At 42.9% G+C, this 24,529-nt stretch overlaps 2 protein-coding genes across 2 annotated transcripts; one reads left to right on the plus strand and one right to left on the minus strand.

Moving 5' to 3' along the window:
• Positions 1–2,351: 2,351 nt before the first annotated feature.
• si:ch73-127m5.1 (neurotrypsin) lies at positions 2,352–24,426 on the minus strand. Its single transcript, XM_047608878.1, has 14 exons — positions 24,027–24,426; positions 19,778–19,820; positions 12,616–12,858; positions 12,245–12,383; positions 11,965–12,143; positions 11,664–11,811; positions 7,721–7,899; positions 7,285–7,426; positions 6,953–7,173; positions 6,256–6,397; positions 5,849–6,130; positions 5,650–5,772; positions 5,306–5,574; positions 2,352–4,427 (listed from the first exon to the last, which is right to left on the minus strand). The coding sequence occupies exons 1-14, from the start codon at positions 24,138–24,140 to the stop codon at positions 3,940–3,942; spliced, it is 2,712 nt and encodes a 903-aa protein (XP_047464834.1). The 5' UTR covers positions 24,141–24,426; the 3' UTR covers positions 2,352–3,939.
• LOC125022325 (E3 ubiquitin-protein ligase TRIM21-like) lies at positions 14,364–19,061 on the plus strand. Its single transcript, XM_047608879.1, has 2 exons — positions 14,364–14,666; positions 15,924–19,061. Exon 2 carries the CDS (start codon positions 15,926–15,928, stop codon positions 17,609–17,611), a length of 1,686 nt encoding a protein of 561 aa, XP_047464835.1. The 5' UTR covers positions 14,364–14,666; positions 15,924–15,925; the 3' UTR covers positions 17,612–19,061.
• Positions 24,427–24,529: the final 103 nt, after the last annotated feature.

The following is a 24,529-nucleotide window of genomic DNA, read 5'->3' on the forward strand; positions in this document are numbered from 1 at the left end:
TCATCAGAACCTTCAAATAACTCACGAAAACATGTTTTTCTGTTTGGTTTTGCTAAATGTGCGACGCTGGCTCGAGTGTTTTCATCCACCGTGTCCAGTAAACAACTCATCAATGAGACCCGGCCGCGGACGCGCAGCAGTCGTCGTTTGTTTTGTCTTAATCCCTCAAACACCTTTTGTTTATTGGGTTTATTCATCCTTAACAGAATGTTCCATTCTCCATCTCTCTGTACAACACAAATAAACCATAAATAACCTTCAGATTTACCAGGACTGAAGTCTGCACTCATCAGTTCCCCCCAAAACCACAAACTCCCCTCAGTTTCCGTTGCTAGAGGAAGTCAGATGGAGCCATGTTGCCTTGTTGGCGCCTTCGTTCAGTTGATACAGGAAACCATTTCTTCCTTTCTATTGACTCTTTAACAGTTCCTCTAACCCCCCTCTTAACCCCTTCCTCTCCACTCGCACCTCAAAGTGACTCCCCTGTAGTTTGAATGTCTCTTTCGCCTTCTCCTCTTCTTTTATTTTAAGTGTCAGGTTCCAGGTTACGTCCACAACATGTGTCAGAATCCACTCCAACATCTCATCAGTGATTTTTTTTTACTTCTGTACTGAACTCGTCTTCAAAGTCGTAAAGCGTTGGATCCTCTGTAAAGGCTCTTTGCTCGTTCTGACTCCTAATCGTTCACGTGTAGAAGGTCCGCGACCCCTAGTGGGTCCACCGAGGTACTGCAGGTCTAATCAACCAAACACTTTGGTTGATTAGACATTTTTTATATATATATACTTTTTTTTTCTTAATGTTTTTTCGCAAACAAATTTAAATTTCTTTAAATACACATTAACATGAATCCAACATATTTTAGTCAAGGGATAAATAGAGGCAGAAAATGTTATCTTTATCGTTCAGGCTGAATGAGTGATTCTGCCTGAACAGAGCACCACACTAGCAAAGACCTGTCAATCTAAGCCTCCTGCACACACACAGTTTATGTCAGGCATGTTTATCTTATGGCAGTTGCACTAAGCTGAGTTTAATATATAACACATATAGTAGGTAGGGGGTCCCTATTTAATCTCTCCATCAGTTTGGGGTCCTTGGCCTGAAAAATGTTGTTGATTTAGAGGGATGATGATCCCAATAGGAAGTGGAAGTGGTTGTCGATTTTTTTACTTAGGCTAATTTAACCTCCACAATGTATTTATGTATATTCCTGTACATTAATTTTAAACCATTACAGAGTTAATATGAGGCTAGCGTGTAGCCATATGTAGACTTGCATGACTGAACGCACAAATCAGTCACTGGATTCACCTCTGCACAGAAATAAAGATAGAAAGGATTAAATTACATAACAAGTATTACATAACTACTTTATGTACTGTATGTCGTTTTTTTTTTATTTACATAATGTTTGGTATTTATAGTCACCTTTTGTCCTCCGTCTGCACGGAACACTAACGATACAACTCGTTTATGAATGCATCCAAAATAATAATATTATTTCTTATAATAATGTTTGAGAACAAATCGCTTCAAATTACTGAAAAATAAAATACTATGCATTAGTTTGTGCTACTCACTGGTGACTGCATCAACAATATCCAGGATAATAAAACTAGTCACTAGTTATTGATCATTTATTGTACATTTTTTTCCAATACAATTTTATACTGTATCGTAGTATTTAACTCACTAAAATAATTAGACTTGAACAGTTCAGTCATTAAATACATAAACAAATAGGAATTAAAAAACAATCTTCTACATATATCAGCCTGAATTAACATCAAACTAACAGCGGAGGTAAGAATCTGTCGCTCCATCAACACTTTACTCCAATAATCTCATTTACTTCATTATCTCTGTGATGTTTTCTTTGTCAGTTCACTAAATAATCTGTCACGTCCCAAATCGCTGCCTCATTTATGCTCATTATAAATCACTTTTTCCTGCTGTTTTCTGGAGCGTCTGGTCAATCCGCTCCAACGAGGGTTGTCCTCTGATCCCCTCCACAAACAAAAGAGAAGATTAACAGCCCTCACGGGTGACTGAGAGCTGAGAGCAGCAGCTAAGCAGATTTACTCTTCAATTACGCGGAGGCAATAAACGTTTAGTTGTAAACAAATCGCTTTCTTTCTTTTTTCTTTTTTTAAATGAAATCCGTGTAGGGCGACGTACACGGCTCATATCGGGAGAAGGGACTTTTGTTTAAGTTCATCCCTTCTCTACAGCTCAACGCTGAACCCATTTTGTACCAAAGTTGTGTAAATAAATACGACTTTGAGCGTAAAGCTCATTATGGGACATTAGGAGTTAAATAAAAGAGACCACGGCCACACAGAGGAGCTGCTGTCGGCACGTATACGTTTAATACTCGACCATGATTCAGCACATTACACTGAGGATCTTAAACCTTGAACATTTGACTCTCATGGCCCGGTCAGACACACACTCACTCACACACACACACACGCACACACACAGTATTTACAGGAACTGACAAGATCTTCATTGCACAACATCGAGTCTGTACAGGGTTATTACAACAGGTTGGAGAAGCGGTAGCGGGTCACAAGATGCTTCACGACACAATGGTTCACGGCACATCGAGCACAAGTCCAAACACTTAAGGTATAAAAAAAGATCAGGGTTAGCAAAGGACTCGGTGGCCCCTCTGAAAATAGAGCAATGGCGCCACCTCCTGGTCGGACCACACGTCTGCTCAGAGAACAACATATAACTGCGCCGCTAACTCACCCAGAATGAAAAGCAGAACATCTAAAAGTCAGGAGTAGTAGCGATCTATCTATTTATCTATCTGAGCACCCACCTACCTATTTATCTATTCATTTATCTACCTATCTATCTAGAGTCGGTAAAAAAAAAGATGTTAACGACCCGACGGCTTCAAATGGCTTTAAAAAGAGAGAATGTACAATTTTAAAGGACCATACCGGTGTTTTTTTTTGTTTTTTTTTTTGTCTGAACATTTTAGCTGAAACTAGAAATGGCTGGACGTCAGGTGTTGTCGTAGTTGTATGTATTGGAAAAGCTTAGGTCAAACATTAAAAGAAGGTTTTGGTGCAGATGCAGTTTGAGGATTTCCCTTTTATTGCTTCCAAACATTTCTTCTACTACTCTCTGATTGTATTTTATAATTTAATTGACCTTGAGAGACGTTAAAAGCTCAGGATAAAAGTCTACTTTTGTGGAAACCTGGACTTTTAAAACTCCAGTAAGTTCTTTCAAACAGCCGGCGATAAGTTAAAGTTTGTATCAGTGGGAATAAATACACTGAGCCACGCTCCGTCCACTGGTATGGTCCTCGGTCGAGTAGCTTAGTCGTGGGTCTAAACGAACACTTGCACCAGTAAAAGGTAGAAGACGAACAGCCTGAAGAGATGAGCCCTGTTTGTAAGAGAAACATCTTTATCAAAGTTTATCTATACGAATCATCTGAGAGGGACGGCGATGACGTAGAGGCAGCCTTTAAACTACACGTTTTCTTTAAGACTCAGGCAGCTGACACGTACGTATGTGGGTTTAGCATAGATTCATGTGTGACCGTCTTAAAAATGTCCCCCAGATGTTTGTTTTTTTGTTTAGTTTTTTTGTCTATTTTTGCGTTAATGCTGTTCTGTCTGTAAAACACATGCTGCCATGCTGATGTTTTTGATTCTCTTGAGTCGAAAGGCCCTGGTCAGCATGCTGATAAATCTGCCCCTCCGACCGCTTCATCGCGTTCTGCCTCTAATCACATGTAAAGCACCAACAAGTCACCCACACACTCCCGAGGAAGGCGCCGCCCACGCTGCTCCGACGATTAGCAACCGCAAACACTTGGGATTCACGACACGTTTGATCAGGTTTGAAATGATTTTTTCCTCCGGCGGTCACGTGGCACAGGTGGTAGCGGCCGATGTCACGGCGCGGCGTCACACCAGAGCTTGTCTGAGTGTGTCGGCCTCCTCCACGCGCCGCGTGTTTTTGATGTGAGCGTTGCCGTGGTGACCGGCGCGCGAGCGACGTCTCTGTTGAACGTCGACGATTTCGTTGGTTTCTTCCTGCTCGCGTGCGTGGGAGCGTTCATCCTCGCCCTGGATGCGCGTGCGTTCCTCTCGGCGCGCGTTGGTGACCTCGTCGATCCAGCTCCTGAAGCGGCTGACTCGGGTGTAGAGCGCGGGCGAGGAGGGGTCGGAGCAGCCGTAACCCCCGGCGACAACCCCGGCCAGGACCCACCGACCCGCCTCCTCCTGACACACTAACCCGCCTCCGGCGTTGCCCTGGCAACCGTCTCCACGGAGGAGGCTGGTGTCCGGGGGGCTGCCGGCGCACAGGGTGCCGTGGCTGGAGAAGCTGTCGCCATAGCGCTTCTTGCATTGCCATGACGACATCAGGGGGACCCAGGATGCCAGGACAGAGTCTGGGAGAGAAGATGGAGGAGGCGATTAAAAGGTGGTGTCAGAGATACAGAAACATCCAGCTGATTAATGCGAGGACGGCCAACACCTCTGACTTTTAATGAATTACTGGTGCCATTTATCAACCGGGTTACAGGCTGCAGCTCTGAGAGGCTGAACATGGCAACGCTCTGAGCTAAATGTTCACCAGGTTGGTTTAATACGAAGTACATGTGAGGATGTCACTGTTTTACTTCTTCTGTTTAATGACAGATCACTGACAGAATTAAATTTGTTGCGTCGAGCCTGAATGCGAGTTAACAATTTTACCTTAATGCACACAACACTTGAACCACACGGTGGCGCCAGAGGAAAAGAGAAATGATCATTCAGGCCGATGTTCTGGGTGAAACTGAACCATCCACAGCTCCGTAGAGTGGATGTCAACATATTTCACTAATATTTCCTAATAAACTGATCATGAACCTCAACATCTCTGGGACCATTTGTTTCATCTCACCTTCGTTTCCTGTCGTCTGTATGTCTAAAATAAAGATAAAAAAAGACCTTATAATGTTAAGATTTGATGCTTTTCTAATTTAATTCTGGTTTAAAGTCTTTGAGTTTTGGTCAGACATGATGTCGCCTCAAGCTCTGTGAACTTATGATGGACATTTTTAATTTTAAGGATAGTAAATCAACTCTAAACATCAAGATAAATAGCTAAAATCGGCGCTGGATTAAAAATTTAACTTCGGCATTTAAGCCTAAACATCTGATTAAAGTTTTGCTATTTTTAATACTATGATTCTAAAGAAACGTTCTGAGATAAGAGCATTTTCTCAGATATATTTTCAAACACATTCTGCGCTTATTGGAAAAGAAACATCGCCACACACACCTGGTCCTGTCCAGCCAGCCGTAACCATGACAACGCAAGAAGATGGACTACTCCCCCCTGACGCTGTGTCGGCAGCAGGAAGACACGCGGCGTTGGTGTCGGGGTCAAAGGTCAGACATTGGCCCTTGGTGCTGGGCAGCTTCAACAAAGCCAGGTCGTGTCCTCCGCCCTGTCCCTTGAACTTCCTGTGGACCACCACCTCCTCCGGGGTGAGGGTCTTCTTCGACGCCCCGACGCGAACCACGAACCGGGACAGGTCGTTTCCGAACCTGGAGATTTAGACTTGTGTTATCACACCGTGCTGAAGATGATCCGGTGAAGGAGTTTTGTAAATGTAGAGGTACCTGGTGATACAGTAAGCGGACGTCAGGGCCCAGCAGGGGCTGATCAGAGTGCCGCTGCAGAGAGGAGCGGCGTCTTCTTCTTGAGACTGAAGCCACACTGACACCTGCCAAGGCCACGTGGTCCTGAGCAAGAAAAGACCCAGGTAAGAACCTTTTATTTTTAGACTTTACGAAATAAAAGAAAGGAAAGGAGGAATACTTTAAACTAGAAGTCTCCTCTCCCTGACTCCTCCTCTTCCCCTCGTCCTCCGCCAGCTTCCTCAGCCCACAGCTCAGCTCTTCAGACTTGGCCTTTGCTGCTGACTCCCGTGGCCTGACGTCACACCTCACCCCTGCATCCTCCCTGCGTCTGCAGCCCTGGATGCTTTGACCCAGAGTGGGACACTCTCCCAGGAACTCTTCCTTCCCCGTGCACCTCACCTGGTCCAGGTGGATGGGTCCCTTCCCCTGACCGAACCCTCCCGCTGCTACAGCACCACCACTGCAGGAGAAAAGGTGTCATTTTTTATACATACATATATATATACATATATATATATATATATATATATATGTATGTGCTCTTTTTTCCTTTGTCCTCTTTTATGCACGCAGACAAACATTAACCTGTGTCCTAGCTGTCTGCACACCACAGCCGCATTCAGGTCGTTCCAGCCTGAGTCGCAAATACTTCCCCAGTCACCATGGAGATACACCTCGACTCGACCTTCCTTCCTGCTGCTGCCACCCACGAGACGTACCAGGGGACCTGACAGACACAGGGAGAAAAAAACAAAACGAAAAAAAAAAACTATCTCATTCATATTCATGTCTGAACATCCACTGAACATGTTCCAGTCTATGGAGAGAGGGAGTGAGTTGAATGTCCACCGACGGTGTTAAATGTCATCTGGTGGAGAGTCTGTGTCGACAAGAGAAACAGCGGAAAACGCGCCTGTGAGAAAGAGACGGGTGGACGGATAGATGCTTCTTACTGAAGCAAGTCAACACCTCACAGTCGACCCTTCTGGTGCAGATTTAATTGCAGCTTCACAGCCGCCGAACGTCTGCGGTGTTAGTCTTTTGTTTTTATTGGCTCCTTCCGTCTTCAAATCATTATTCCCGAGACACGGTGTTTATTTTTATCCAGACAAACCGAGGGCAGCAGTGTCCTCAAGGCTGCAGGGATGAGAGCTCGTGACTGGACGTATGCCAGCTGCTGAGATGTCCTTCAGCAAGGAACCAAACTACAGACTGTGACTGTATGATGTCAGCAAATGAATACACACGAACTGAAAAAGCCAGTCAACATCTCATCTCTCACCTGTGGAAGGCGCAATAACCGGCACTTCATTGGTCTCTTGGCTCGGTCTTCCCCTGCAGCGGACGCCGACGTCCTCGCTGTGGGAGCAGTCGGTCCGTCCCCAGATCCCGTGTTGACAGTCCAGCAGGGACGTCTCAGATCCCTCGCACTGGACGTCATCCAGGAGGATCAAACCGACGCCCTCGCCAAATGTTCCGTCCGATACCACCTCAGCATGACCCCTGAACAACGACAGGACATTTTAGTGGAGATAATGGAATAATAAGTAATCCCGCCCACTAAAAACTATATGGATGCATTTGTGCGTGTTTCCGCCTCCGTGTTGGTGATACCTGTAGCCCAGCTGTCTGCAGACCACCTCTGCATGCTGCTGGGTCCAGTGGTCGTCACACACCGTCCCCCAGTCGCCGTTGTGAAACACTTCGACCCGACCCTCCCAGGGGCTGTCTCCTCCAACCAGACGCACCACACCGTCTGAAACAGTTTATTGCCATTTATAAAATCTTTTGGGACTGTAAATGTGATTAAAAGCAGGAGCACTAAAAGCCAGATATGCCATTAACCTCAGCGTACGATGCGCATTAATTATTAATCCTAGTTTTGTCACATGAATGGATACGTTACTTCTTAGCTTCCATAAATCCTGTTCGTGCTTGTCACAAACAAGATGTTGCAGCTTCGTGAGGTTATTTTATTATTTATGTTCAGGGGCTATTAATAGCTAAGCTTTAAGCTTACAGTATCAGTGTGAGCGTGGTGCACTTGTACCTGTGTAAGGGCTGCAGGAGACGCCAGCGTCCTCCATGTGGTCACAGTTGTGCTGCTCCCAGTCGCCATGAGGGCACTGGTCCAGGAAGAGCTCGTTTCCCGAGCACTTGACAGCATCCAGCAGGATGGGACCTGAACCCTGACCGAAGTGAGCCCATGACCAGGCCATCGCAATCCCCCTGCAACACACACACATGTACAATTTATCTACATTGTATTTGTAGTATACTAGAAAATTATCATAAAAAGCTTAGCAATAGACAGGGTTATACCTAACAGTTACCTTCTTAAGCATTAACCCATTAAGTAGCCTTTCTGTGTTTACCTTTACACAAATAAAGCATTTACTGTATTGTAATTATTAGCAACGAAATTAGCATCTGAAGATATTTTCTCTAACATTGATTTATCGAACAATTAAAATTCATTGTCAAATCAGCTATTTAAACAACTAATTTACCAAGCTGTAGTTAAATAACAAGGGCCTTGTAACAGAGTTGCCTCTATGAAAATGCAGTTTGCGTCAAATGCTAAGGTTATCTGGCTAACAGCGTAAATGCTAACAACCATTTTAGCAGGTTCCATTTAGCTCTAGACAAAACAACTGATGACTAAGTCGAAATAAAAGTTTTAAACTGACATATGTCGTTAATATTAGCTGTTGTTTTCTTGCAAATGTATTTATCAAGATATAAATTGAACATGAATTAACATAATGCTAAAATGCTACTACACAAACAATTGTGCAGTTGATGTTAAAGTGATTTCAGGAAGTCAAAATAACAGTATGAAGCTAAAACGTCGTTGTAGTAGCTCGTTATTCCTTCTAAACTAATTAACCAAATTATAAATTATATAAACAGCGTGGGTTAATACCTCTACTACGAGGCTGTTAAATGCTAACATTAGCATGCTAACAATGACTTGTACTGACGTTAACAACGGCTCAAGTCTACAGCCTCGCAACTAGCTCTTTTATGGCATTATCAGGGTCACAATGCTAAAGCTAATATGCTAATGTTTAGCAGTTACATGATTACCAGTTTCAAGTAGCACTAAATATAAAGCTGATGTGAAAATAATTCGAAAGTATTTAACTGAAGTAATTACTATCAACAACAGGCGTTTATATTGTTGATGGCAAGTTTGAGTTAAATTAGCTAACATTAGCTAACAACGACAAAGCTAACATGTTAGCACGCCTGTTTTCCGAATTAGCACTAAACGTAAAGCTGATGCGATTCAATCCTAAAAGACTTTGCCTAATTTTGAGCTCAATCATTCAACAAAAAAATAATTTAAACAAATCATATATGCTTACAGCAAATGATTACATGTTGTCGATATCTCTTCTTTGAGACAACAAAAGTAATTAGCTTTGTTTAATTTTGGTTCCAACTGTCAGACAGAAAGTAAATTAAAAAGTGATTAATTGAACTAATTCATGGAATATAGTTAAGTAAAAAACAAAATGTGACCAATGAATCCTTTAGGATTTTAGCTTTGAAGCAACAACCACTATGCATAAAAATTATCAGGAGTGTATTGATACATGCAGCAAAATAAAATCACACTAAAGCACTAACCCCAAATAAAACAAATATCAATCATCCAAGCTGTAAATAATAAATAGCTACACGGACTTTGCTACTTGATTTATTGATGCTTTGAGAAGCAACGAATGTTAAAGTTATTTTAAGGCCAAATATCAGTTTTAACAGAAATCCATGGACACACACAAACGCACTGGAGTGCTTCTCATAGCATCAATAAATCATCAACACCACGCGAAGCAGCAACGTCGTTGTAGCTATTTATTATTTACAGCTTGGGTGATTGATATCTGCTTATCAATAGCATGTAGAAAAGTAAAGATTGTGGCAATGCCCCAGTTTCTTGTACATATTATTATTATAAAGATAGAATAACGGGCAAAATCCACACAAATTATTCTCAAAACGTGAACTACTATATTGTAATGACAGTATTTACTTTATTTATTTTACTTGTAGTTGAGTTATTTTACATGCAGTGTGTAAAAATCTGAGTAGTGTGTGCAAATTTGTCAGTGAATGAATAGTGTATTTATGTTTGAAACTACTGCAGAGGGGAAAAATATATCCAGGTGGGACAAAAAAAGTAATAATAATAATAATAATTTTCGCTTCATTTTTCTTTTAAGTGTCAAAACACATCAGTGCCTCAGTGCAGCTCTGTGAGAACCTGTGCATCAGTGTCGGGACATGTTTTATTTACAAGCACAAACACAGATGGTGAGGTGTCCCTTGGTGTTTCGGGAGATGAAATGAAACCTCGTGTAGAACATGGAGGGAGTTCTTTCTCTTCGCGGCTACAGCTCCATCGCCGTTTGACACTCGGAGCTGTCAGCCATCATGTTCTGCCGTCTCCGCAGGGTACACACTCTGCACACCTGCACTGACTCAGAAGTGATCTATCAAGTGTTTCCCTCGGATTCGTCTTGGCACAGTGAGGGAAACTTAACCTAAACGACCCCCCTCAGATCGGCCGGACAGTCTTGACAGTCTCAATATTTCCAGCTCTAGCTCAAACGAGGCTTTTAAGGAGAGTGGATAATTCACAGGAAGCCATTCGGATACTCCAAACAACTTCAGTCCTCTTCTGATCTATTATTTCTTTCCATTTCTGCTGCGCCCACATAAAAAAAAGAGAGTGAAAGCTGAGCATAAAACAAAAGAGAAGTGCGGAACGTTCTTCAAAAGGAACTACACAGATTAACATCTCGGCTGAGCAGTGTACATTTTTATTTATGTCGCACACTAAAGGAGAGTTGTGGTGACGCTGCGTCGTTTTCACCAACAACTCAGTAAGAACTATCTGTATCCAAAGCCTCCTTCCCCCGCGAAATAGAGCTCCATCATTGTTGACGTGTTGCCCTTGCACTAGAAGGCTGGCACTGTATTTCGACGCCCATTGAAATCTACAAATCTGTCCAGGTGAAACTTCTTTTTAAACACTAAAATATATTTTTTAGGTAAAATAATGCCCTAAAATACACAGAGAATTTCAATTTCTTTCTTTCATAAGTCCCTCATGGTCTGTTTCCTCATCTCTTCCACTTTCCCACGCTCTCAAAATCACTTCATTCTCAATATGCAGTATATGTCACCACCCTTTGACCAATAATCTATTTGCCTTCTCCTCTGAGCCAATTAATCCCGAATTCAGTCTTCTTTACTTAATTGTAAACCTATAATTTTTCTGCTCCGTCACGATCAGCGTCTTCCATCATCTGGGTCTCCATCTGTAAACTCTAAATACTTTGCACGCTCACGTCGCGGCAGCACTAAATAAATAAACTCCCGTCTGGTCTCTGCTCAGCGGTGCTCGGAGACGAGAGCCGCGGCTCATGTGTAAAAACCTGGATCAACTTTAAATGCGATTTAATGCCTCAGCGCTATAGGTAGACAACAAAGGAGAACCAAATTTTTTCAATTAGTTTTTCTTGCTAATTCAATGTCATAATTGAGAATTTACATATGTTACATTATTATCGTGCACCATTTTATTTAGCAGTATTTTATTTTGAAAGTGCCTTGCACAATAAGACAGGTGCACAGCTGCAAGCAAGACGGAGACGGACTTTGTATGCTCTGCTCGTATTCGATGCTGGTCATATGGACATTATATGAACACTAAGGAGACTATTCCCTTGGTAGCATACAGCCAACTAAGTATTTGTTTTGTTTGTCTGTATTTTCTTTTGTTAAAATACAATTTATGTCACATGGTCTCCATACTATTTATGTTTTTATCTTTTAACTTTCTGTTTTGTGATTAATGCTGTGTTTGGTTTCCACGGTGGGCTGCGGAGAAGCTTCAATAAACCAGTGTCTGCGCTTCACAAACACAAACCGTCACCACACGTGCGTTAACTGTGTGTCTTCTAGCAGTGTGAACGTACCCAAAACCAAGCTGCCTGCACACCACCTCCGCATCTCTGTCGTCCCACTGGTCATCGCAGACGGAGCCCCACCTTCCAGCGTGGAACACCTCCACGCGCCCTTCGAAGTCCTCCTCGCTCCCGACCAGCCTCAGAGGGGGGCCGCTGCCTGAGAGGGGAGACGTGGAGACGTTTCAGTTTGGTTTTGCTGACGTGGGAATGCCTAAAAAATGCAGCACGCTTCAAAAAGAGACCGCTCAGGTGTGCGTGAGGGGAAAATATTCAGGTCTGGCTGCCACGACACTTTGGAAGGCGCACTGACCTTCTGGTGCCGCACACAACACTGCGGCCTCGTTTCCATGGCTACAGTCTCCGGTGACGAATGTCCTGCTCCGGCACTTGCTGAGGGTGTTCTCGTCTCCACGGCAACCCAGTCGCTCGTAGTGAAATAGGCCAGAGCCCGAGCCAAACTGTGAGTGCTGCACCGCCGTGCCAATGTCACTGAAAACAGAATTTTAAAAAAAAAGAATAAGAACAAAGACGTTGTAGAAATCAGACGCTACTAAAAACACTGTAGAGATTTATTTTTTTTCCAGTCCTACCTCAGACCCAGCTGTCTGCAGATCACACTGGCGTCTCTGTCAGTCCAGTGGGAGTCGCACACCGCCCCCCACTGGCCGTTCAGGTAGACCTCAACTCGCCCGCTGACAGAGGAGGAGCTGCCAACCAGACGGGCTGCACCTAAAAAAAAAAAAGAAAAACACAAAATTCAGTCTTGCACGCGACCGTCACACGATGCTAAATGCTACGTTGTTTTTTTTATGTCAAATTCTTGGCCACTTGGAGGCAGCAGAGCAAACCTCACAAATAAGAGATTTTATCAGTAGTACAGTGAATGCATCCTTATTAACAAATTTAGTCATTTACCTGTGTTTTTATAGATTATTTTGTCTACACTTTTCTGTGGACATACCCTGGTGGCAGTCGCAGTAGGCCCAGCCGATGGCTCCTGAGTTTTGTCTGAAGAAACACCAGGGGTTAGACTCGCGGTCCGGGTTCCTGCAGTAGCTGTGGTCGCCCAGCCCGCGGCCCGGGTACTGCATGACGTAGTCTGGGAACTCAGTCCACTTCAGACAGGGGGCGCCCGAGTCCGTCTGGGACACGGTGCCGTTGTAGTATCCCAACTCTGTGAATCCCTCAGAGCAGGACAGAGGCACTGCAGGACGAGGACGGAGGAGAAAGAGTTAACGCCGAGGAAGATGAGAGAATAAGATGTTTCGGATGAAAGGGGGAGGATTTGGGTCAAAGTGAATAAACGGGAGGGAAATAGAGAAAAAAAAAGAGGAGAGGAAGTGGAATTCCTCTTATTCAAATCACATTATCCCCATGTCTGTGTTTTATCTGAAAGTAAAAGCCTACATGGATATTTCCCCCTCAACTAATTCGCGTTGAACTGGTGAAATTTCCGTGACCTTAAACCGTCCGTACCTAACATGTGGGTGACCAGATACCTCCAGTAATCTTCTCAGAGAAGGAGTGAAGCTTAGAGAGGCTGAGAGAGAAACTGCTGACATCAAAGTGAAGCAAAACTGGGCCACAAAATGTAGAGTGTGTTATGTGCTGTAGCGTATTAAAAAACGCACATCGCAGTGATGGATAGAAATTATATTGAAGAACAAAACAAGCAGAAAGCTGCACATAACGCACCTGATGTGCTAATACACAGCAGAGGTGCAGAAACTGAAAAGATACAAAGCTAATTCATACAGGAAGTATAACAGAGAAGACAAACTGCCTCTTATTCTTTCTTTAATGGATCTTTTAAAATGTATTTGTCAATTTGTGGTCTCTGTGCCGGTCTCTGTCCAGACAGAAATCTAACAACGGAAATTAAATTTTGTGAAGACAATCATATTCCACAGAGGTTTAGTCTAGTACTGACTGTATGTCCTTCAGTTTTCCCCCTCTTGCCACCAGAAGTTTAGCATTTCTGACTAAAGATACAGTAATTTGTTGTAATGTTTCCAGCTACTGGGCGTTCTTTAAACATAATCCTTTTAAATAACATCAATAACTACCTGTAATGGCACAGTTACTCGACCAAACTTCATTTACGACACCGTTCACACAGGTACAGGTTCATACTATTAGGACTAAAACTATTTATTCGTAATCACGGACACAAAATCTACTAATCAGTCTATGTGGGATATCATTTAATTTTGGCGTTATATTTTTTGGTGTTTTTAGCTACTGTCATTTGAAAATTTATTGGTTAACACATATATATTTTACACTGGCTTCCTTTGAGTCTCCAGATTCAAACCGTATCCTTTCGTAATTACTGAAATTTCCTGTTACTGTAATTATTTTCTTGCTTCTCATCTTCCGCCATTTCCTGTTCTCTGTCAGCTCATCGGAAAGATTTGAAAATCCCTAAAACCACTACATGCTTGTGTGTTACACATACTTGCACTGTTTCCCCTGTTGAGGCGTTGCACCTTGTTCTTAAGAAATGCTTACTTGCACACACCCTGAAGCTTTTTAAGGTGTTTTTGAGGCCAGGCAGTTACTAAACCATGATTAATGGTGGAGGTGTTTCATTAACCAGCCGCAGCCTTATCTCTCCGACACACACACACAGCTTGGCCGTCCTGCAACACTATCTACACAGTGCAACCCACCAGTCCAATTCACATACTAACACACACACAGATTGTGCTGCACAGTGACCAACAAAGACGACACACAAATACAGTGCAGGCAGATGCTAAAACACGCCGAGACACACTGGATCCAATTTGGGAGATAAGAGGGAGGAAGCAGAAATATATCCACAAACAATAAATAATAGAGGACACACTCACACACTGAACCCTAAAACTTCCTGATAACGAACAGAAAAGTGTGTATGTCCCTTTAAGACGTACAGGAAGCAAGAAAGAGAAAGTAAACAGGGGAAACAGCTGAACAACCCTCTACACTCTGCTCATAATTTTTGCTCTCGGGCCAACAAAAGAACACGTAAGTAGTTACTCAAGGGCCACACTTTGAAGATTAACACTTCATAAATTACGTTTGTGCTGTTGTAGAGCTTTTGCTTCACCCCGCTCTGTTATTTGAGCTTTCTTTTGAGAAATGCTGCTAAGTTAGTTACACAAAACATGGATGACAACCCCCCGCGGACAAGTATAAATAATATATTTGCTAGTTAGATACGTCAGATAAACGTTTCGTTGCAGTATTTTTACATTAAAATACTTTTCTGTTCTTAAAGATTCAAACTATTCAGCATTGACCTAAGAAGGAGGAGGGTGTGGCGCAGTTGCCAAGTTTGGGTGTTTTAGGTAAACACAAAGCCACCATGTGGCCACGATAATGGTGGGAGTGTTTCACTCACGTACGTGGCAACCACAGTTACGTACGTTACGTAGGCATTGTTGCTTAGCAACATTAATACGGCCGCCATATTGGAATCTGTGCTCGTCCTTCACATAAACGAAGTATACTCTCTTTTTAAAATTTTCTTTCTTTCTTTCTTTCTTTCTTTCTTTCTTTCTTTCTTTCTTCACATTTGTTAATATTAAAGATAGTTTATTTTTATAAATATTTTATATTCTGGATACAGTAGCTGTAATTTTTCTGTAATATTTAATTTAACAATAATTAGTAGAGTAATTAAAAATATACAGTATTTATAAATTATTTATATACATAAAGTTTACTTTATTGGCTTCATTTTATATCGTTTTCTGTATATGTTTGCAAATAACTTTAAGTACAAAGATTTGAAAAATCTGTCTTCATGTAATTAGTAAACTATTATGAGTACATGCAGTTTATTGCCAGGCTCGTGCAGGGTTGCACTTTAGCAGTTATACACAAATTTTGCTTAAAATGCAGTCACTTTCATACGTTAATGGTAACTTAGAAGACGGATGACTTACTGTGACATATCAAATGCAACATGTTCAGAAGAATGAAACATTTTAAGATAGTTTTTCATCAGTGTCCTTCAAAGTTAGTCACCGCTTTTTGGAATTTATTTAATAAGAACACAGCAAACATCTGGCTGTACGTTCATGGAGCGATTACAAAATGAAATAGTTTACAGATGACTCAGTCCTTTGCTGTATCAACAGTATAAAACTGTTGTGCAGTCCACAGTTGATCTACTGTTTAAACACTCTGATTGTCGAACGTTGTTATGTTTCTTGTTTTTATTTTTCCAACTTTCTAAAATTTGTTAGCAGTTAATATGAAGCTCCTGTGTGTTTTTAGAAATGGCGTCCAGCAGCAGCATGTTATCCAGGGAGCAGTTTCTCTGTCCCATCTGTCTGGACGTGTTCACGCGGCCAGTTTCAACTCCATGTGGACACAACTTCTGTATGGCCTGCCTCACGTCGTACTGGGACAACGCGCCTGAGTGCCAGTGTCCCATCTGTAAGGAGACTTTCAGAAGGAGGCCCGATCTCAAGGTCAACACTTTCATTTCAGAGCTGGTGTCACAGTTGACGGCGCTTGATTTGACGGACCGCCACATCTGGAGCGCCGATCTAGAGCAGGTCAACTCTGGCCTCGCTGTGATGTGTGACGTTTGCGCAGACACCCAGAAAGAGGCCGTCAAATCCTGCCTGGAGTGTCTGACCTCGTACTGCGATGTCCATCTAGAGCCTCATCATCGAGCCTCTGGACTAAAGAGACACACGCTGCTTGAACCCATGTCAAGTCTGGAAGACAAGGTCTGCAAGGAGCACGACAAGTTCCTGGTGCTGTTCTGCAGAGATGACAGCGTTCTGCTCTGTGAGGCATGCGCCACCTCGCGCCACCTGAGGCACGACATCGTCCCCATGCAGCGGGCGTACGAGGAGATGAAGGACGTGCTGGGATACGACGAGGACAAAGTGGAGCTGATGATCGAGGAAAGGCGTCAGAAGGTGGAAATCATGAAGCAGTCCATGAAACAAAGCAAGGCGGAAGCTAAAGAAGTGATGGAAAACGGTGCGCAGGACTTGACTGCTCTTGTGGTGGAGATCCAGAAGAGCCAGGCGGCGCTCGTGAGGGCGATCGAGCAGAAGCAAAGGACGGCGGAAGAACACGCAGATGGGTTCATCAGCGACATGGAGGGGGAGGTTAAGGAGCTGCAGGTCACAGGCGCGAAGATGAGGGAGCTCAAACAGACTAAAGACCAGTTCAGGTTCCTCCAGAGCTACAAAAACGCATCCCTCCTGCCGCAGACCGCGGACCTGTCCGCGTACAACTTCAACACACACCTGGAGATGCAGCACATTCACAGATCGGTGGAAAAGTCATTGTCTCACCTGCGGGTGCTCCTGCACAAAATGAACACAGACATAAAACAATTCTCCGACAACCCGTCAAACACCAGCATGCTGAGATACATGCAGCAGTTTGAGGTGAATGTCGTGCTCGATCCCGAGACCGCGCACCCTCTGCTCATTTTATCCGACGACGGGAAACAGGTGAGGTACGGCATGGGCTCAGGCTTGTGGGGGAAGCCGATCCTGAACCCCAAAATGTTCACCGAACACCTCGCGGTCCTGGGACGGAGAGGCTTCATGTCGCGCAAGTTTTACTTCGAGGTTTATATGGGTCAAAAGACTGAGTGGTGCCTGGGCGTGGCGCAGGCGTCGGTCCAGAGGAGAAGGGGGATTTGTCGGAGCCCTGGCTGTGGACTCTGGGCCATCTGGTTCCTGGAGGATAAGTTCGAAACCTTCATCTCCCCAGATGTGACTGTGTACGTGGGGAAAGTGAAACGGGTCGGGGTGTTTGTGGATTACGACGGGGGTCAGATATCGTTCTATGATGTACAGACCGCGACGCTTATTTGGTCTTTCACTGAGTGTGTCTTCACAGAGGAGCTGTATCCGTACTTTAACCCCTGTGATAATGAATATGGGGCAAACTTGGATCCAATGATAATCGTACCTGTTTCTCCTGTCCAGTAAACGGAGGCTTCAGATACTCAGATTGATAACCAAAAAAAAAAAAAAAAAAATAGAAGGATTTGTCATAAAGTTTCGCAAACATCAAGTGACTTAATTAAATCATTTGGTGAATTAAAAAAGCAGAGGAGCTTAAAATAATAAATTGATGTAATTAATCAGATGTGAGAGACCAATTAAAAAGAAAAAGCAACGTTTAAAAAAAACTAAACCTGCTTTATTGAAGGAAGACAAATCATTTTAGAAAGTGGATCCAGAAGAATAAAAATCAATTATTATATGTGATTACAATTAAATTATTTAATCTATTATTTATAAGCAACTAAAACACTAATTTATTAAAGATGAAGCATCAGCCTCTCAAGTTGCTTTGTGCCTTGTCAGGTCTAGGGCTGTTTGACGTGCTGCATTCAGGTGACGTCAGTTTAAGTCCGGAGCCTTTGGCTCCAATAGATTGTGTTGACTTGTCAGAGGAGGCAAAGAACGGATGTAAATTATGAAGGGAATGAGTTCAGTTTCAGTTTTACCGAAACAGAAACGGAGCCATTCACATGAACAGCGCTGGAATTTTATTTCAGTGACAAATGAAACTGTGAGAAACTCGACAGATGACAAACAGATGTAGCCAGATATACTCACTTATATAACTGACAAACATAGCAATTTAAATATTTGTATTTCTTCTTCTCTTTTTATGAGCTCGTCATTTGTATCAATGAAAAAGACGCATGTACACGTGTAGGAGGGCAGATACGAAGGTGAAAACTGCGTAACATTTATACTGTGAAACCATGTGTGATGCTGAAATTACAAGTTTGCATTGTGACTCAGAGTCAGACTCCAATCAGAGGGCAGACGGTTCAAGTTAGCCTTCATTTCACTGAAAGGATTATTAGATTTAACTCCCTGTGACCTCACCCACTGGTGGCACTCTAGCAGATACAGTACATAGTGACACCTTTTGATATTTAACAGTACAGAAATTATATGAAGAGACCAAAATATTTTTTTTACCAGTTTTTTTTTTCTAAACATGTTTTTACTGCTCAGGCCTCAAGTGGTGATGAGAGGAACTGCAGATCACATCTAATATCCATCTTATCTTCTTTACGTGTTTATAAAGTGCAATTTACTTCTCAAAACCATGTTCTAATTTTATTCTTTACTAATATTTAAATAAATAAACTCTTCTTTACCATTTATCTGAATAGCAGCTATATTCAGTATGAATGTCATATTAATTCCAATATCTTATCACGTTGTTTATTCCTGCATTAATAATTGAGAATAAGTTCATGTCATTTAATTATTTTTAGGTTTATATTTATTGTGTTGGTTAAACGAGTATATGTATTTTTTTAAAAAAAAGCTGTGCGTGTACAGCTCTGAATCTTTTATGTTCGACTTGTTTAAATTTTTTATAAATAAAGAAAAAGCGTTACGTAACTGAACTAAAAGCAGCGTGTCGACCGCGTATCTCTGTCTGAACAGGCACGTTATCGCTCTGCGCTCGGGTCTCATTCAAGTTTTCCTCTGCTCACACCCTACCCATTGCCACGACAACCGCACTCAATCGCCATGGGAACGCCGAGTCTCCCTAGCCCCCCATAATCCATTTCCCAGCCACAATGAGCATTTGACACGGTTCACAGTCGGAGGCTTGCTGTATGGGGGGTGGGAACCTGCTTTAATGTGAATGTGGTGAAATTCAGTTTCATTCTGTCGTGCAACAAAGCTGCTCGTCAAAAATCTGTGTGGTTTCCTCGTGATAACGCTCATTGTTTTTGGTTTTTTTAGTTGCACATAATTTCCATGTGTCTTGTCACTGAGCGGCTGTAAAAGCACAGATATTTCATCTCGCCCCACCCCCTCCATCCATATCATCATCGTCCTCATCATCATGGCCTCCGCTCTCCTCTCTTCGGGATGTAGGGAAGGAAAATGAAAAACAAGAGGGGTGCAGGCCGAGGAGAGGAGAGACCGAGTGTAGGAGTGAGAGGATGAAAGGCAGGGGAGGAGGAGGAGGCGGGAGGAGAGCGTGTCTGAGTCAGAATATGGGTTAAAGTGGAAGGAAAAAATACAGACGGGAGCAGGAGGGAGATGTGGTGTAGGAGGAGGGGATGGACGGACGGACGGACGGACGGGGTGAAGGCATCACCTCCCGCCTACCTGAGTTCTGCACGTCGTATAAGTAACTGTCCTCAGCCACCACCTAAAAACAGGAGGAGAAACACACGGAGTCAGCGAGAGGACATTTATTTTTATTAGAGGCGTATTAAAATGCAGTATTTGTAGATACAAATGAGAAAAAAAAGGATTCAAACCACATCAGATGTTGTATATATATGTGCATGACTTCAGGGTCCAGTGAGGTTTTAAAGCTATAGTGGATATTTGTAGCTTTGACCAGAGACAGCTGCTTTCAGTCTTTATGCTAAGCTAAGTTAATCGCCTCCTGCTTCTCAAAATATTTGGTTGTTTTTGAGTGTTTTTATACGGTTTGTTTGGTCGATGGGTATCTTTAATTGCTGTCGGCCTAGAGCCGGTGAGGGAGGTCTATCTCAACGGTTAACCCCTAACCCTCTCAAAGAACCAGTGCATGAGAAGAAAAAACTGAATTAAACGTAAGTAAACTACAAAAATCAAAGGGCACGGATAGAAGGCAGTTTTTGTATAATATGAATATTTAAATAAATAAATAAAAACAAAAACATGAACATCTAGAAGGAATAGTCTACAGGTAGAGAGCAGCTGTGTTTGTAGCTCTTCCTAGCTAATAGTAGCTCCTCTTACTCCTAAGGACTACTGCCACCTGCTGGTATGGAGAGATATTTCTGTTCCCTCCGCTGTAGATTATAGACAGCGGAACAGCTACTTTAAAGTGGAGCCAAAGCAAGTACAGCTCCCCCTGGTGTTTGGCTGCAGTATAGGTCATAAGCTCCGCCCCCTCCGTGTTAGCGGAGTGAATGGGACACATGGGCCAAACTGAAACACTACATGTCAAAAAAAAAATTCAAGGATAGTTTCTGTCATTGTAGTTAGTTAACATAAAGTTGATGCATGTTTGAGCGTCAGTTTTTCTGATTATAATGGCAAATGCCAGTTGCCATGCCAACCGGACCATAAAGCAGCATCCTGTAGGACGGCGAGAATTATAAAAACTATTTTTAGAAAATAATTTCACTGTATAATCCGACATTTTCTTGTAGCTGGTGGAGATAGAGCAGAGTGTAGTATTAATTAAATGAAAACGTGAGTCTGGAGGAAGTGTGGTCGCCTCATCAATATCGTGGCTCCGCTCTCAGACTGTACTGATCAGACTCTGGCTGCAAAGTAGCATCCTCAGGAAAGTAGCATCAGTTTGACCGTCGCAAGGAAGTGGGGATGCATTTTCTCTATATTTATATACAGTCTATGGTGCAGAGCATGTGCCAGTGTGTGTTATTTTGATGCGTGCATAGTCCCTGAAGTCCACGCTATGAGAAACGTGAACATTTACATAAACTAATTCACTGACCTGGTCTCACCAGACAAAACAAAACTGCTTTTTTCTCCCTTCTGAAATGATCCGTGTGATTATTTATCGACTCAATGTGGAATTGGGCCGAACTGCGTCATTTGAAACTGACTTCCTAATGATATTTACAGTTTTGACAATGACAATCCTTGAAAGCTGTCTTATGTCATCCAGAGTCTGTCACTAATGTCCATATAATCAATTAGGTGATCACACAACTGTTTAAGAGAGTCCTGGGACATGATCGCTTGTAATATGGAAATCATTAGGTTAGGTAAAAAGCATTATTAGTGTTTGTTCACTTACTGAAGCTATTGTGTAAAGAGGGGAGATTGTGAAAGGAGATCAAGCCTTTGTCCAGATTCACATTCATTTTTTTCTGGTTTCATCAGCGGCAGGTATCATCCCTCCCAGGACAAACGACAAACCATCCATGTGTGACCCCGTACTCGACAGCATCAGGTGATAAACAACAGTGTTTGTTTGATCTGAGGAATCAGGTCAGACGAGAGGAGGACGCGCCTCACCGCCACCTCGACACATGTCACCTTCGCACATTTCTGCTCCGACACACGTGGAAAACGGCACCAACGCGATGCAGACTCTCGGTCTAATGACATTAGCGCGGGAACAGGTGACCCGGTGGTAGGGAACACGGGTGCTGATACATCCATTCATATCAATCACACGGCTCGATTACCGAGCTAATCTGTTACTACGCTCCTGCAGCTGCGTCCAGTGTGTGACCGCACAAACACACACAGAGATAGACTGTGTGCAAATAGACTGGAAATAAATAAGCAATAGAAGAATCAGTTTCAGAGGAGGAAGGTGTTTTCATTCTGGGCTTTTCGATGAATCTCATGTTAACCTGACTGATTGTTGCTGGTGAGGGGGGTCGGTCTATTGATGAGAGCTTCTTGTTTTTAACTTTTAAACAATTTGCGTCAGAGTGATTTTAGTTCACACTTCTTAACAATACAACCCAAGGTGGAAAGGTGACTGAAAACCAGTTCTTTCTGATTCTTTCTCATTTTAAAGACTGAAACCTGTGAGTTTTAAAGGAATTTTGTGCTTAAAAATGACTTTTATAAGATAACTTAGATGTGTTTAACTCTTTCCTTAGCTTCAGGGTTAAAACATTCTTGCAGATATGAGTGTACGCATCCTTTAAACTCTGTGTAAATCTACCTGCTGATAGAATCCAATTTTAGAGACTGAATCCCCGTTCGAATCCTGACAAATATGACAAATATGACATGTAACAACAGCCAGTGATTTGAATGTCAAAGGCAAATAGATGACAGTCAGACATACAGTAAGTATTATAGTTCTATAGTATTTAATTCAGATACAATCCTAACACAACAGCTCGTTTTCTCCGACCAACGGCAGAAAACGCAAATATGCTGGTAATAATTTTCTTTATAGAGACAGAAATCAATGACTTGAAACATTTTATTTGCTTAAATGTGACTGAAATGAGTCCTGCAGACTAATTGTCTATTAACAGACGACGCAATTAATCACTTAATCGCCTCAGTTGAAGTTAATTTCCTTCATCTGGAGCCCCTTTACTCTCTGCATATAGATATATAGAGTGGATTAATAATTGTCTAAACATGTTTGCACAGTTGCACCAGAATTTGGAAAACTTGAGCTCTGCGCAAAGCCAGTCTGCAGGATATGTTGATTCTGTGAAAATAAAGTGATTTCCTCACTTTCTGATAACATGTGACATCTAATAATAGTGAATAAATAAATGAATGTCAGTGGAACCACATTATTGTTGTAGATACCGAGGCATCTGGGACGACTAATACATTCTGTTGTGTAATTTCAAACCCTGAAGGACTTTCTTAGCGTCTATCTGCAGCTTTTTAGTCTCTTTAGTCACCAAATAATGGCTAGTCATGAAGCCGAGTACTGTTACTGTGCCAGTGAACATATGTGTGGTCCAAAATAAATAAATAGCTGCTGCATTCAGGATATTCCCGATATAACAAAAAGGTGAAACTCGTCTGCAGTGAGTTGCGTGCTCAGCTGCCCTGAGTGTTAGAGGATCTAATTAAATCCTGCACACCACTGTACTCCACTAATGACTTCTGCACAGGCTACACAGCTCATATGCTGCGAATTAACGCAACACACACTCACTATAATACTAGACAGTTAGGTGGGGAATGGATGGTGATTAATTGATTGATTTTATCAGTAATTGATGTTTTTTAAAAAATAAAATAAAACAGTTTTGGTTTCTAAATGAGTGAAGATGAATTCCGGCTGACCCTCATCTTGCTCTGACCCACAACACCTGCTTCGCTGCTCTTGGTTTTCAACATGTCTGAGCTGAGAAGAATTGCTGTGACAAGCTCCAGCAGCCCGAGCAGGGGTTCATTCCCACTACACCGCGGGGGAAGAGGAACCACCGACGGGTTCCTCTCATGATATCCCGCCGAGGGGGGGCCGGAGAAGGAGGAGGAGGAAGAGGAGGAAGAAGAAGAAGAGGGGAGGATGGAGGGGCTGTGTACGTGCGTGTGAGACATGTCCGCTTAATTGGACAATGTGCCACCATTAATTGGTTTAAATACAGATTTGGTGCTCTTTAACGCCCCGACCCGCTTTGTTCAGCCTCCTGAATGAATCATGAATGTTGCATGAAGACACCCTGCACGGGATCCCTTACCCTGAATTATTCAAGCTTATCGATCTAATTATGAGTTTAATTAAGCTATTTTTACTCTAAAATGCAGCGCCGGTCATAAAAGCGTGACATTGTTCCAGAAAACAAAAGAAAAAAAAAGCACATACAGAAAATAAGGCCACATCACAAACACATACAAAAAAAAAAATCGACCCCATCACCCTCATTATCATCCTCACACAGGATACAGTACATACCTCCGCCAACAGCGGCAGCCAGAGGCAGGCGGTTCCGATCAAGCTCAACATTTCCCGGCTGCCCAGAGCCATCCTTCCCGTCCTTCTTCTTTCCGCCAGGTGTGTCCGTGTCATAGCCAGAAAAGCCGCCGCTCCTCTCCCATGTCTGAGTCCAACCTGTCCGTGAGGTGAGCCGCTGTCCTCCGCTCGTCCTGGCTGGAAGAAACGTGGAGTGTGTGTGTGTGTAGTGTGTGTGTGTGTGTGTGCGCGCGCGCGCGTTGCGTGTGTGATGGTGTATGTGGGAGGTTTTACGCACAGAAGGCAGGGTGCGGCACTATAAACGAAATGGAAATACACGCACACACAGACACACACCGATCCGAGCCAGTGAAATAGTGGTGAGGTCTGCAAAAACCTGATGCCACGAGCCTCTCTCTCTCTCTCTCCTTCTCCCTCCCTCTCAAACACACACACACTTTCAATCTTTCTCTGTTTCTGTAGCCTCCCAGTCAGGGTTAATATCG

Source organism: Mugil cephalus, chromosome 16 (assembly GCF_022458985.1).
Source record: "Mugil cephalus isolate CIBA_MC_2020 chromosome 16, CIBA_Mcephalus_1.1, whole genome shotgun sequence".
Taxonomy (NCBI): Eukaryota; Metazoa; Chordata; class Actinopteri; order Mugiliformes; family Mugilidae; genus Mugil; species Mugil cephalus.

Bases quoted from the DNA above. Each gene is read 5' to 3' on its own strand.
- LOC125022325 (XM_047608879.1), top strand. From the start codon at position 15,926: ATGGCGTCCAGCAGCAGCATGTTATCCAGGGAGCAGTTTCTCTGTCCC.
- si:ch73-127m5.1 (XM_047608878.1), bottom strand. From the start codon at position 24,140: ATGACACGGACACACCTGGCGGAAAGAAGAAGGACGGGAAGGATGGCT. The intron at 6,398-6,952 runs GTGAGAGATGAG...TGTGTCTGTCAG, and splicing joins GGTTATTGCGCCTTCCACAG to GTCCCCTGGTACGTCTCGTG. The intron at 5,575-5,649 runs GTACCTCTACAT...CTAAATCTCCAG, and splicing joins TCCGCTTACTGTATCACCAG to GTTCGGAAACGACCTGTCCC.